This window comes from Ahaetulla prasina, chromosome 12 (genome assembly GCF_028640845.1).
Source record: "Ahaetulla prasina isolate Xishuangbanna chromosome 12, ASM2864084v1, whole genome shotgun sequence".
NCBI lineage: Eukaryota > Metazoa > Chordata > Lepidosauria > Squamata > Colubridae > Ahaetulla > Ahaetulla prasina.
The window spans coordinates 25647384-25662518 of record NC_080550.1 but is presented as its reverse complement, the minus strand read 5'-3'; the positions used below and the strand labels follow the sequence as shown (position 1 = coordinate 25662518).

Sequence of the window (15135 nt, the reverse complement as noted above, 5' to 3'; positions counted from 1 at the left end):
ATAAATAAATAAATAAATAAATAAATAAATAAATAAATAAATAAATAAATAAATAAATAAATAAATAAATAAATAAATAAATAAATAAATAAATAAATAAATAAATAAATAAATAAATAAATAAATAAATAAATAAATAAATAAATAAATAAATAAATAAATAAATAAATAAATAAATAAATAAATAAATAAATAAATAAATAAATAAATAAATAAATAAATAAATAAATAAATAAATAAATAAATAAATAAATAAATAAATAAATAAATAAATAAATAAATAAATAAATAAATAAATAAATAAATAAATAAATAAATAAATAAATAAATAAATAAATAAATAAATAAATAAATAAATAAATAAATAAATAAATAAATAAATAAATAAATAAATAAATAAATAAATAAATAAATAAATAAATAAATAAATAAATAAATAAATAAATAAATAAATAAATAAATAAATAAATATGTAAATAAGACCAAGTGTTTTCTGGGAGGAGGAGTGTTATGTATTAACAGTTGTGCCTTTAAATATTTGAGCGGAAATCAGCACGTTGCTGATTGGAAACCTCAACAGAACTATATAAAAGGAGAGGTTTTTGCCCCAGCCTGTTGCTGGGTTCACCCTATATTAAAGAGCTGTTGTCACTACCCTGGTCTCCAGCCTCGTTACTTCCCGAACTTAACAATATGACCAACTGATGAGGATGGAGGAAGATTCTAGTAGTAAAGAGAGATTGGAAACATCCAGTTTAGAAGAACAGAGTCAAGAATCTGGGGATGAAGATGTGGAAGAAAGAAGCAAGATAAAGAAGGGGAACCAAGATGAAGAAAGGGGTAATAGGACTAGAGCACAAAGAATTACAAGAACAAATAGAAACCAGAGACCAGCAGATAATTAAGAAAATAGAGAAATAAACTAAATTACTATCAATAAATGTAAATGGATTGATGACCAGGTGAAAAGGAAAAAAAATACTTACAAAATTAACGAAGCAAAATGTAGATATCATATGCCTCCAAGAAGCGCACATTAAAAAACAAGACCAGAAATATTTTGAATATAATAAGTTGAGGAACCTGTATGCAGCATTGGCAGAGAGAAAAAAAGAGGAGTTGTGGTACATATTAGAAAAGAAGTAAAAACAAATGTAAAGCCGTTGAGGTGATGGGCCGGTGTCTTGAGGCCGTGCGGGTCTGGATGGGGAGGAACAGGCTCCAGCTCAACCCCTCCAAGACTGAGGGGCTATGGGTTCCGGCGTCCCGGTACAGTCAGCTTACACTATCGCTGACTGTTGGGGAGGAAGTACTGACCCCCAGGGGAGGCGTGCACAACTTAGGTGTTCTCCTGGACGATCGGCTGTCTTTAGAAGAACACTGGACGGCCGTCGCCAGGGGAGCATTTTATCAGGTTCACCTGATTCGCCAGTTGCGCCCCTTCCTTGACAGGGACTCCTTACGCACGGTCACTCATGCCCTCGTCACTTCCCGCCTGGACTATTGCAATGCTGTCTACATGGAGCTCCCCTTGAGGAGCACCAGGAGGCTCCAGCTAGTCCAGAATGAGGCCGTGCGGGTGATAGAGGGGGCACCATAGAATAGAATAGAATAGAATAGAATAGAATAGAATAGAATAGAATAGAATAGAATAGAATAGAATAGAATAGAATAGAATAGAATAGAATAGAATAGAATAGAATAGAATAGAATAGAATAGAATAGAATAGAATAGAATAGAATAGAATAGAATAGAATAGAATAGAATAGAATAGAATAGAATAGAATAGAATAGAATAGAATAGAATAGAATAGAATAGAATAGAATAGAATAGAATAGAATAGAATAGAATAGAATAGAATAGAATAGAATAGAATAGAATAGAATAGAATAGAATAGAATAGAATAGAATAGAATAGAATAGAATAGAATAGAATAGAATAGAATAGAATAGAATAGAATAGAATAGAATAGAATAGAATAGAATAGAATAGAATAGAATAGAATAGAATAGAATAGAATAGAATAGAATAGAATAGAATAGAATAGAATAGAATAGAATAGAATAGAATAGAATAGAATAGAATAGAATAGAATAGAATAGAATAGAATAGAATAGAATAGAATAGAATAGAATAGAATAGAATAGAATAGAATAGAATAGAATAGAATAGAATAGAATAGAATAGAATAGAATAGAATAGAATAGAATAGAATAGAATAGAATAGAATAGAATAGAATAGAATAGAATAGAATAGAATAGAATAGAATAGAATAGAATAGAATAGAATAGAATAGAATAGAATAGAATAGAATAGAATAGAATAGAATAGAATAGAATAGAATAGAATAGAATAGAATAGAATAGAATAGAATAGAATAGAATAGAATAGAATAGAATAGAATAGAATAGAATAGAATAGAATAGAATAGAATAGAATAGAATAGAATAGAATAGAATAGAATAGAATAGAATAGAATAGAATAGAATAGAATAGAATAGAATAGAATAGAATAGAATAGAATAGAATAGAATAGAATAGAATAGAATAGAATAGAATAGAATAGAATAGAATAGAATAGAATAGAATAGAATAGAATAGAATAGAATAGAATAGAATAGAATAGAATAGAATAGAATAGAATAGAATAGAATAGAATAGAATAGAATAGAATAGAATAGAATAGAATAGAATAGAATAGAATAGAATAGAATAGAATAGAATAGAATAGAATAGAATAGAATAGAATAGAATAGAATAGAATAGAATAGAATAGAATAGAATAGAATAGAATAGAATAGAATAGAATAGAATAGAATAGAATAGAATAGAATAGAATAGAATAGAATAGAATAGAATAGAATAGAATAGAATAGAATAGAATAGAATAGAATAGAATAGAATAGAATAGAATAGAATAGAATAGAATAGAATAGAATAGAATAGAATAGAATAGAATAGAATAGAATAGAATAGAATAGAATAGAATAGAATAGAATAGAATAGAATAGAATAGAATAGAATAGAATAGAATAGAATAGAATAGAATAGAATAGAATAGAATAGAATAGAATAGAATAGAATAGAATAGAATAGAATAGAATAGAATAGAATAGAATAGAATAGAATAGAATAGAATAGAATAGAATAGAATAGAATAGAATAGAATAGAATAGAATAGAATAGAATAGAATAGAATAGAATAGAATAGAATAGAATAGAATAGAATAGAATAGAATAGAATAGAATAGAATAGAATAGAATAGAATAGAATAGAATAGAATAGAATAGAATAGAATAGAATAGAATAGAATAGAATAGAATAGAATAGAATAGAATAGAATAGAATAGAATAGAATAGAATAGAATAGAATAGAATAGAATAGAATAGAATAGAATAGAATAGAATAGAATAGAATAGAATAGAATAGAATAGAATAGAATAGAATAGAATAGAATAGAATAGAATAGAATAGAATAGAATAGAATAGAATAGAATAGAATAGAATAGAATAGAATAGAATAGAATAGAATAGAATAGAATAGAATAGAATAGAATAGAATAGAATAGAATAGAATAGAATAGAATAGAATAGAATAGAATAGAATAGAATAGAATAGAATAGAATAGAATAGAATAGAATAGAATAGAATAGAATAGAATAGAATAGAATAGAATAGAATAGAATAGAATAGAATAGAATAGAATAGAATAGAATAGAATAGAATAGAATAGAATAGAATAGAATAGAATAGAATAGAATAGAATAGAATAGAATAGAATAGAATAGAATAGAATAGAATAGAATAGAATAGAATAGAATAGAATAGAATAGAATAGAATAGAATAGAATAGAATAGAATAGAATAGAATAGAATAGAATAGAATAGAATAGAATAGAAGTTTATTGGCCAAGTGTGATTGGACACACAAGGAATTTGTCTTGGTGCATATGCTCTCAGTGTACATAAAAGAAAAGATACATTCATCAAGGTACAACATTTACAACACAATTGATGGTCAATATATCAATATAAATCATAAGGATTGCCAGCAACAAGTTATAGTCATACAGTCATAAGTGGAAAGAGATTGGTGATGGGAACTATGAAATGATTAATAGTAGTGCAGATTCAGTAAATAGTCTGACAGTGTTGAGGGAATTATTTTATTTATTTATTTATTTATTATTTAAATTTGTATACCGCCCTTCTCCCGAAGGACTCAGGGCGGTTCACAGCCAAGTAAAATGCACAATACATACAATTAAAATACTAATAAAAAACTTATTTAAATTGGCCATAATTAAAATTTGGAAGTAAAACCCATTTAAAAACCCATAACTTAAAAAACTAACCCAGTCCAGCGCAGATAAATAAGTAAGTTTTGAGCTCGCGGCGAAAGGTTCGGAGGTCCGGAAGTTGACGAAGTCCTGGGGGGAGCTCGTTCCAGAGGGCGGGGGCCCCCCCAGAGAAGGCCCGTCCCCTGGGTGTCGCCAGACGACATTGTCGCGCCGACGGCACCCTGAGGAGTCCCTCTCTGTGAGAGCGCACGGGTCGGTGAGAGGTATTTGGTAGCAGCAGGCGGTCCCGTAAGTAACCCGGCCCTATGCTTAGCAGAGTGATGTTTAGCATCACTCCGGCCCTATGTTTAGCAGAGTGATGGCCTTCGGGAAAAAACTGTTCTTGTGTCTAGTTGTTCTGGTGTGCAGTGCTCTATAGCATCGTTTTGAGGGTAGGAGTTGAAACAGTTTATGTCCAGGATGCGAGTGATCTGCAAATATTTTCACGGCCCTCTTCTTGATTCGTGCAGTATACAGGTCCTCAATGGAAGGCAGGTTGGTAGCAATTATTTTTTCTGCAGTTCTAATTATCCTCTGAAGTCTGTGTTTTTCTTGTTGGGTTGCAGAACCGAACCAGACAGTTATAGAGGTGCAAATGACAGACTCAATAATTCCTCTGTAGAATTGGATCAGCAGCTCCTTGGGCAGTTTGAGCTTACTGAGTTGGCACAGAAAGAACATTCTTTGTTTTCCTTTTTTAATGATGTTTTTGATGTTAGCTGTCCATTTGAGATCTTGCGATATGATAGAACCTAGAAATTTGAAGGTTTCTACTGTTGATACTGTGTTGTCAAGTATTGTGAGAGGTGGAAGTATGGAAGGGTTTCTCCTAAAGTTTACCACCATTTCTACGGTTTTGAGTGTGTTCAGTTCCAGATTGTTTTGGTTGCACCACATGGCTAGTCGTTCGACCTCTCGTCTATATGCGGATTCGTCATTGTCTCGAATGAGACCGATCACTGTTGTGTCATCTGCGAACTTCAGTAGCTTAACAGATGGATCATTGGAGATGAAGTCATTGGTATAGAGAGAGAAGAGAAGTGGGGAGAGCACACAGCCTTGGGGGGGCCCTGTGCTAATTGTACAGGTATTTGATGTGATCTTGCTTAGCTTCACCTGCTGCTTCCTGTTTGTTAGGAAGTTTGTGATCCACTTACAAGTCTGTTCCGGTACCTGTAGCTGGTTTAGCTTAGTTAGAAGAATGTCTGGAATGATGGTATTGAATGCTGAACTAAAGTCTACAGAAAGGACCATTGCATATGTGTGTGTGTGTATATATATATATATATATATATATATATATATATATATATATATATATATATATGTCTTTGGTTATTCGGGTTTTCTCCCGCGTAAAATTGGAAGTGTCTTGGCGACGTTTCGACGAAGTCTCATTCGTCATCTTCAGGCTTCAGCTTCTTGCTTCTGGGAGCAATGTGTGATTGCAGCTCTTTCTTCCTTTTTAACTGCTAGTGGGGGTTTGAACTGATTGGGTGGGAGCTTGGCTGTGCTCTGATTGGATGGGGGTGTGTCCTGTGTTGGTGGGGGCTTGGTTGTGCTCAGATTAGTCTGAGTTGCAGGGGGATTTGAGCTGGTGAGCTGCACTGCTGCTGTTTGGTTTCGTGTTCATGGTCGTGCTACATCTTCATAGTGGGTGTCTGTCTGCTGCATGTATGGATTGGAGGGGTTTGAAATGGCTAATGTTGCAGCTGCGGTCTGGCTTCTGGTCCTTGGTCATGCTTCCTGATCAGTGTGGGTTTGGGTCTTCTTCGAAATGTCGCCAAGACACTTCCAATTTTACGCGGGAGAAAACCCGAATAACCAAAGACCTACATACAAACACCCGCAAAAACCTCAGAAAACAAATATTGCACCTCTACGGGGAGGAAATCCACCATCTGACCAGGACCTATGAAAAACTAGAAGTCCAAAGAGCTTCCATTTTATGTGACCTTGCATTCCTACGAAACTGCCGAGATCATAATTTAATCCCCACATGCTTCCAATTGAAATTCCACTCCAATTCTGCAGCCGCCAAACGCATCCTAAAAAGAACAGAATTGGCCCTAATCAGAAATGAATTTCACACAAAAAGATTCCTCCTAGATCAAATCAACAAAGATCTCCTCAACTTCACCTCAAACTCAGCAACAAGATCCACCCTGCACTTTGGGACAAATCCAAACAACTCGCCATCTGGAGAGCCGAAACACAGACCACCCTCAAGACAGACACACACACCAACAAACTCCGAAGACTACAAGAATGCCAGAAACAAACCCCTCCACCCTCACAGCCACACATGAAACAAACAGTGCATAACATCTCAGATAGGATCCTCACCAGAGCTGAAACCGATGTCCTTTCCAAAGGATTCAACTTTGCAATCACTCCCAAATACATCCCCACTGAAACCATTATATGCGGAGTTGAAACCAGCCTGACCAAAATCAACCCAGATGAAGCCAATAAAATCAGACTTGAAATCACCAACATCCTCTGCTCCAGCAACCCACCCAGAAGCAACTTACACAAAGAAGAACAAAAAGCACTCACCAACTTGAGGAAAGACAATAACTTAATCATTCTCCCAGCAGACAATGGCAACGCCACAGTGGTGATGAACACATCTGACTACCAATCCAAACTATCCAACCTATTCCCAAGACCCTGCTTACAAACCTCTAAAAACAGACCCCACCACCTACCTAGAAAAAAACCACTAGATCCAAAATAAAAGCCTCCCCCATCAGCGAAGAAATCCAACAAAGAATCATTCCCAGAGAGAAATCATCCAGATGCCCCAAGCTTTATGGTCTCCCAAGATACACAAAGAAGGAACCCCCACTCAGACCCATAGTCAGCTCCATAGGCTCACCTCTACAAAATCTCGCCAAATTCCTTGCCAAACAACTACAGCCCTATGCAGAATCCATCACCTCACACGTAAAAAACTCATTCCAGTTCATAGAGATCATAAAGAAACAAAACCTACAACCCAGTGGCCTACTCGTGAGCTTCGGTGTCATATCTCGCTACACCAAAGTGCCAATCAAAGAAGCCTTGACAGCTATCCAAAACAAATGCAACCCCCCAAAACACATTCTAGATCTAACCAACCACTGCCTAACCAACACATACTTCATCCACAATGGACAAAGATACAAACAGATAGAAGGAGCACCCATGGGATCATCCCTCTCGCCTGTCATCACAAACCTATACATGGAATACTTTGAAACCAACGCTTTAGATAAATCTGAACTCAAACCCAAACTCTGGCTTAGATACATAGATGACACTTTCATAATTTGGCCACATGGAAAGGAGAAACTGGACAACTTCCTCACACATCTCTACAGCCTACACCCCAAAATACAGTTCACCATGGAAACAGAAGTTAACAACCAATTTCCCTTCCTAGATGTCTTAGTCTACAAGAAACCCAATGGCTCCCTAGGACACACCATCTACCAGAAGAAAACACACACAAAACGCTATCTCACACCACCACCCAGCACAGATCAACTCCGTAGCCAAGACACTCATCTCTAGAACAAAACGCTTAGCTGACGAACAACACCTAAAAACCGAACTACACACTCTCATAAACGTACTAATATCCAATGGATTCCAGAGAAATAAGATTACCAAACTAATCCAAAAAGAACCCCCCACTAAAATCCAAGACAGAGAACAAGAAAACGGCACAGCCCTCCTCCCATATATAAAAGGCACCACAGACAGAATCAGCAAGATCCTCCACAAACATAACATCAAGGCAGCATTCTGCACAAACCAAAAAATATCCACCATCCTAAGAAACCCCAAAGACAAAATTGAGTTAGAAAATCAAGGAGTATATGAAATCCCATGCACCGCCTGCCCCACCACATACATCGGACAAACCAACAGAAGAATAAGTGCACACATTGAAGAACACAAGTACTCAGTCAAAAAAGAGGAACCAACTTCTTCCCTGGTCCAACACCTTAAAGCCACAGGACACGATATTGACTTTAAAAAGACCAGAACTATCGCCAAAACTGAACACTTTAACAACAGAATAATCAGAGAAGCCATCGAGATAGAAAACGCCCACACAGCATGAACAAACGAGATGATACCTCCCGCTACCAGCCATTTGGAAACCGCCCTTATTGACAAACGAGCCCCTAACACGAGGAATGACACCAGACCCACACTCACGAGATCCACACAGGATGTCACCATCACACATCCACCCAGAAAGCAGACCCAAACCCACACTGATCAGGAAGCACGACCAAGGACCAGAAGCCAGACCACAGCTGCAACATTAGCCATTTCAAACCCCTCCAATCCATACATGCAGCAGACAGACACCCACTATGAAGATGTAGCACGACCACGAACACGAAGCCAAACAGCAGCAGTGCAGCTCACCAGCTCAAATCCCCCTGCAACTCATCCAATCAGAACACAAAAAAACCCCCATCCAATCAGATCACAGCCAAGCTCCCACCCAATCAGTTCAAACCCCCACTAGCAGTTAAAAAGGAAGAAAGAGCTGCAATCACACATTGCTCCCAGAAGCACGAAGCTGAAGCCTGAAGATGACGAATGAGACTTCGTCGAAACGTCGCCAAGACACTTCCAATTTTACGCGGGAGAAAACCCGAATAACCAAAGACCTACATACAAACACCCGCGAAAACCTCAGAAAACATATATATATATATGTGTGTGTGTGTGTGTGTGTGTGTTTTCTGGCATGCAGACCGGCACACAGTGACGTAAAAGGTTAGCTATCACTGTCCTATATTATGATGAACACGCTCTGATGCTAAGGGGAGGCTTCTGTGGGGAAAGGCTGAAGGAGAGAAGGGGAGAGGAGAATCCAATCGTAACTACTAATTAATTTTCAAGCTGTAAGTGTCGATTTATCAAGCCCGATCACATAGTTTCATAGCGAAGCACGGGTATCCAGCTAGTAGAGCAATTTGAGCAATATGTCAGCTGAACCAGGAGATGGGTGGCAAGTAAATGTGATAAATAAAATAAAAAATTTAGCCATCAATTATCAAACTAAGTTTAGAAAGGTTAATCCAGCATTCAGAAACAAAGTGAATTAGATTAATAAAAAAGAATAGAATAGAAAGCAGATACTGACTTCAGGTATATTTTTCTGCCCAGGTTCAATATTCTTCATTTGCTCCTATTCAATTCAATTAAGGCCTCCAGGAGGGGATGGTTATTTTAGCTCATAAACAAATGAAGAAAAAGTCTTCCACAGTAGGCACCACATGCTTAAAGGCAGCTTTTGTCATGGCCAGGCTCAGGGTTAGATTCTGAATCTGATCTTAAAAGAAGCTGCTTCAGCTGAGCCGGTAGAATGTCAGCCTGGCGAAAGACACACTTAGGAATCAACGGAGGCTATTGTTCTGACCTAGACTTAACAGAATCATGAAACAGACTCCTTGTCCCCCCAAAAAACCCTTTTTATTTGGCTAATGTGAATTCCTTGCATTCACATCCAGCTAAGTCCTGGCAATAAGCCTTTCAAGGTTTAATTGCAACAACAGACCTTATCAATCCTTGGATAGTTGCCAGGCTGATAGCTTCCAGGCACAATGCTGTACAATGAAATACTTAGCAAGGAGTCTCTGTGAGGCAAGAACTCAGATAAACAAATCTTCACAATAATAAACGAACTAATTGTCTCCTGCAAACCCCACTCCCCTAAAGCTCTAAGAGTTGTAAACCTAATCTTGCGTAGCTTCTTTTCGAAAAACACCACACTTCTAACCAGAGCATATAAAACATTTGCTAGACCAATTCTGGAATACAGCTCGCCTGTTTGGAACCCTCACCTCATCTCTGACATCAATACAATTGAACGTGTCCAGAAATATTTTACAAGAAGAGTTCTCCATTCCTCTGAAAACAATAAAATACCCTATTCCACCAGACTTGAAATCCTAGGCTTAGAAAACTTGGAACTCCGTCGCCTTCGACAAGACCTAAGTTTAACTCACAGAATCATCTATTGTAATGTCCTTCCTGTCAAAGACTACTTCAGCTTTAATTGCAATAATACTAGAGCAACTGATAGATTTAAACTTAATGTCAACCCCTTTAATCTAGATTGCAGAAAACATGACTTCTGTAACAGAATCATCAGTGCTTGGAATACTTTACCTGACTCTGTGGCCTCTTCTCATAATCCTAAAAGCTTTAACCAAAAACTTTCTACTATTGACCTCACCCCATTCCTAAGGGGACCATAAGGGGCGTGCATAAGCGCACAAACGTGCCTACCGTTCCTGTCCTATTTTTCTTTTCTTCTTCCTCTATATATATATGCTTATACCTCCTTATATTTACTCATATAAGTGTTTATATTACTATATAATCTTTTGTATGATACCTACATATATTGTTGTGACAAAATAAATAAATAAATAAATGGGAGGGGTCATTCAGCATGCACTTGTGCCTTTACTCCAGAGTCGACCCCTGTTCCTTAATTGTTCCCTTCTCCTGACAGCTCTGCGCATGTGCACATCAGTAACAGGCTCCAGCTGTTCTACTGTCCCACTTATCTCCCACTCTGAAGGTAGCTGATAACTGTCGGGTGGCCCTGGCCCTATCTCTGCCTCTGATGGAGAGCACTCATCAGACACTTCCCCAGGACTGGCCCATGCTCCTCCTGAAATTCCTCACTGTCTGAGTCTGCTGCTCAGCTCCACTGGCAGGCCACAACAGCTACTCAAACACAGGCACTGCCTTAGCCTGTGCAGAAGTCAGATGAGCATGTCGTAAAGCCTCCTGGCCCCTGCACAGGTAGAGAAGGAAGGAGAGCAGCAAAGGTCTATAAGGTCCCCTGCCAAGAAAGGAAGCAAATCTCTTGATCGTGAACAACTGGCTGCAGCCTTCTTTAAGAAGCAGCTCTGACCACACTCTCTTTGCTGGAAACATCTGATTCCAGCTTTTGTGTGATGTTCCTGTTTGTAAAAAAAAACCAAAAACTTTGAACCTCTGGAGTGGCTGACCATATTGACCATGCTCTTGGAACCCTGGATTGGCTTTGGACAATTCTTCTGCACATTCACATTTCAAAGCCAGCTGTGCTTTGTTTACATCCTGTTGTTCATTGTTAACTCTTCAGCCTTGAAGTAAAACTGACAGTCTCCAGAACAACCATATTGAGTGCGTGTGATGGAAGTCTGAAGCAGGACACCTTTGCCCAGAACATTCTAATTCCTGTCAAGTTCTTTGCCGATCTTAAATAACTTATAACATGTGAAAAGTAATAATTGTTTTTCTCACTCATGAAGCTACCAGTAAAATAGAGGAAGCAAGCAACCATGTTCGTTCCTATTGGCATCCTTTTTACTGCACCTGTATCTAAAAGCTAAGAACGCACTCACCTTGCATTTGACCTTTTTCAGTTCCGTCTTCTTCCTCTTCTTCCTCCTGATCAATTTTGGATTCTGCCTGGAGTGTCCGGTTATTGTCCATGAGTGACAGAGAAGGAAGAGCAGAGGCCCCCATGGCTGCTGCTTGCACAACCGAAGGGTGAGGCTTCATTCCATGTTCAGAAAAGTGAGTGCTTTCTTCTTCCTCTGTCCGGGAACAAAAACAGGAAGGATGCCATGCACACCAGATGGGTAAGAATGCTTCCAACAGAGCATTCTAGAGCAAAACATAGCAGTGTGTTGAGAGTAACTCTTTCTGCCACAGGAGAGGCCTCTGGCAGGTCTGCTCCCTGCCTCTTCAAGGGCTGCTTTGTGGTTTTGTGTCTAACATAGATAGGCTCAGAACAGACACTGTGGCTGCATTTATATATGTCTCCATTAGGGATCATCGGATCCTTTTTTTTAACTTTTTAAAGCATTTTTATTACCTACCCAAACTTGTAGTAAAAAAATGCTTTAACAAAGTAAACAAAAAAAGGTGCAGATGATCACGCGGTGCCGATCTTTTATCACTGCCGGTTTGCTTGAACCGGAGCGAACCGGTAGCATTTCACCCCTGACCGGCTGCCATGCCTAAGAAAGGGCAGGACTGAGTCTCCCACTTTCAAAGCCTGGCTCTTCAGCCTCTGCTCCAACTGCGTGAGGGTGAAAAATGCCCAGCACGATTGGGCCTCCCTGGCTTCACTTCACTTTGCCTCTGGGATTGCAAATATGGGAGGCTTTCTGTGTCAACAGCCCCAAGCAAGAAGCACGTGGTTTCCATGCATGAAGATATGGTGGGGCAACCTCTCCTTGGCTGCAGGCAGTGCACCCAGCTTCCACCTTCAGCTGGCTTGTTCTGTTAGTGTTGTGGCTGGAATTAGCCAAGCTCAGAGCACCAACCCTCCAACTGGCCTCTCCCCAAGCAGCCATTGCTCCTGGTTGCCAAAGGGAAACTGGATTTAGTCTGCTCAATCATTTAAGTAGTTTCATTTGCATGGAGGATGCTTCAAGGACCATACTGTCTCCATGACCCAACTACTTCTACTCAAAGGATTTGTTTCTACTTCTGCATTTGTTTATATTAATCTAAATCAGGGATGTCAAACTCACGATGACACGTTGTCATCACGTGACGTATCACAACTTCCCCCCTTCGTTAAACCAGGGATGCCCATGGCCAGTGCCTAACACATCCAGCCCACGGGCAGCGAGTTTGACACCCCTGATCTAAATGATTAATGTGAAGATATACCTAAATCATGAGGGGGTATGATGGCTCAGTGGTTAAAGATGCTGAGCTTGTCAGCTGACAAACAGACATCCCAGGGTTCAAGACCCCAGTGAGCTCCTGTTACTAGCCCCAGTTCTGCCTACCTAGCAGCTTGAAAGTATACACATTTGAGCAAAGTATTAGGTATCATGTTGGAAGGTAACAGCCTTCTGTGTGCCTTGGCATATAGTCATGCCAGCAACATGACCACAGAAAGGGTCTTTGGGCAATACCGACTCCTTGGGCAAGAAACAGAGATGAGCTTATAGTTGGACACAACTGGGCAGGGAAACCTTTCCCTTTCTCTTACATCTACATTGCTCCTCCAGGAAGAGTCAGAAAATTTGTTCCATATTCAAAAGGAAGGAAGTCAACTGAGCAGCAACCTTTCTTCTGTGACACAAGTTCTTGCAGGAGATATTCTGTCCCAATGGCTAAATGAAATGAATCTGTGTGAAGCAGGCCATTTCTGTCTCTTTATCCTTTTTCCTGACATTAACAGAGACCATCACTAGACTTCTCTTCTGAGGTAGAAAGTTAGAGCCCCAGAGAGTTTCTTTAATAAAAGATGAAAGGCCAGAGCAGAACCACACTGCTCCTTGCTGGCTGCAGTGCCACAGACCCACCAGCCACGCCCCCCCCTCACCATTATCCAGATTCAATCCTTCCTGGTCGCCTTGAATCTTCTTTTGTTCCTCAAAATATTCCAGCACCTCGAGAGGCAGCTTCTCCCCAGGCATGCGAGGAGGCAGCAGAAGGATATGGTGGTTATCATAGCCCTTCAGCATCCGCAAAATCTGTAGTCAAGACAGGGCAAACCATAAAGACTTTCTGGCATTCAGGCATGGCACTCTCAGAACAGATTCCAGCTGAGGATTTATTCTGAAATACCTCATCCACCTCAATTTTTTTTCTTATCTTAGAAATTATTGTTTCTTTTTAGGACACTTTCTACAATTCTAGATGTCACCTATCACTTTTTTTCATGGCTTGGGACTATCTAAGGGACCTTCTTCTTCCAGATGTTTCTACCTGTCTAGTTCATTCAGTAGGTTGGGTATGGGTCTCATCAGTCAAGGAGTGTGCAGATTTGTACCTTGTCCCTGGAAGGCACAAGCACCCAAATCCATTCAATCTAGTTTGGACTGAGCTAAAGCCCAACTTTGCACCCCCATCCAGGCCACGACTGCCTCTAGGGCACTAGGACAGAACATCCACAGTATCCCTCAGGTAACCCAGTGTGGAGATATAAAGCTAGGTATCATCATCATGCTGTTGATACCTCACCTCAAGCCACCAGATCACCTCATTCAGCATCCTCATGCAGATATTCAATAGGAAGGGAGAGAGGACCAAGCTCTTCGGTACCCCAAAAAGTAGGGGTTGTGGGCTGGACTTCTTCCCTCCATCAACACCAACTGAAACAAACCCCGAGGAAGAACCAGAACAACACAGTGCCCCCAATTCCTGAAGCTAGTTCAGAAGGTTACTATAATTAACAATACTGAAGGCCACTGGAAGGTCAAAAGAGCAAGAATGGTAGCACTGCCCTCATCTCACTCCTGCCACAAGTCATCCAAGAGCACAATCAATGCTTTTTTAGTCCCATAATCTGACCTCAATCCTGACTAAAAGCAGTCCAGACAATCCACTTAATTCAAGATCCTCTGAAGCTGCCATGTGACCACTTTTTCTACAACCTTCCCTGAAAAAGGGAGGTTGGTGACTGGATGAAAACTGTCCTGACAGTTGGGTTGAGCAATAGTCCCTTAAGGAGAGGATATACCAGCACCTCTGTAAGCTATTGGAACCAGTCCCTCCCTCTGTCAACCTTAAAGCTGGTCTGGCTGAAGCCATCTTGGAGCTTCAGTGCTACCACACTGGAGCTGAGGGATAAGGAGATGAGATTAGAGAGAGCTGAGGTTGTGTAGTCAAAATAAAATACTTTCTCTTGGGAACCAAGGACGTTCTCACGCCTGGCTAGAGGAAGGAGGAGTGATGTCACCAGGCCATCAAACAGTACCTTGATCGGATCATGTGACTGATTGTTTTGGGGTTGAGGGAAAATTTTTT

General features: G+C 39.2%; 1 protein-coding gene across 1 annotated transcript in view; it reads right to left on the bottom strand.

Annotated features, from left to right (window-relative positions):
- The window catches only part of LOC131184314 (hydrocephalus-inducing protein homolog), an 88363-nt gene that overhangs the window by 19535 nt on the left and 53693 nt on the right, over positions 1 to 15135 (bottom strand). The window contains exons 16-17 of the mRNA XM_058155452.1: positions 13709 to 13859; positions 11763 to 11957 (exon numbers count right to left, since the gene is read on the bottom strand). Of these exons, the coding sequence (XP_058011435.1) occupies positions 11763 to 11957; positions 13709 to 13859 (346 nt within the window). The remainder of the gene's footprint in view (positions 1 to 11762; positions 11958 to 13708; positions 13860 to 15135) is intronic.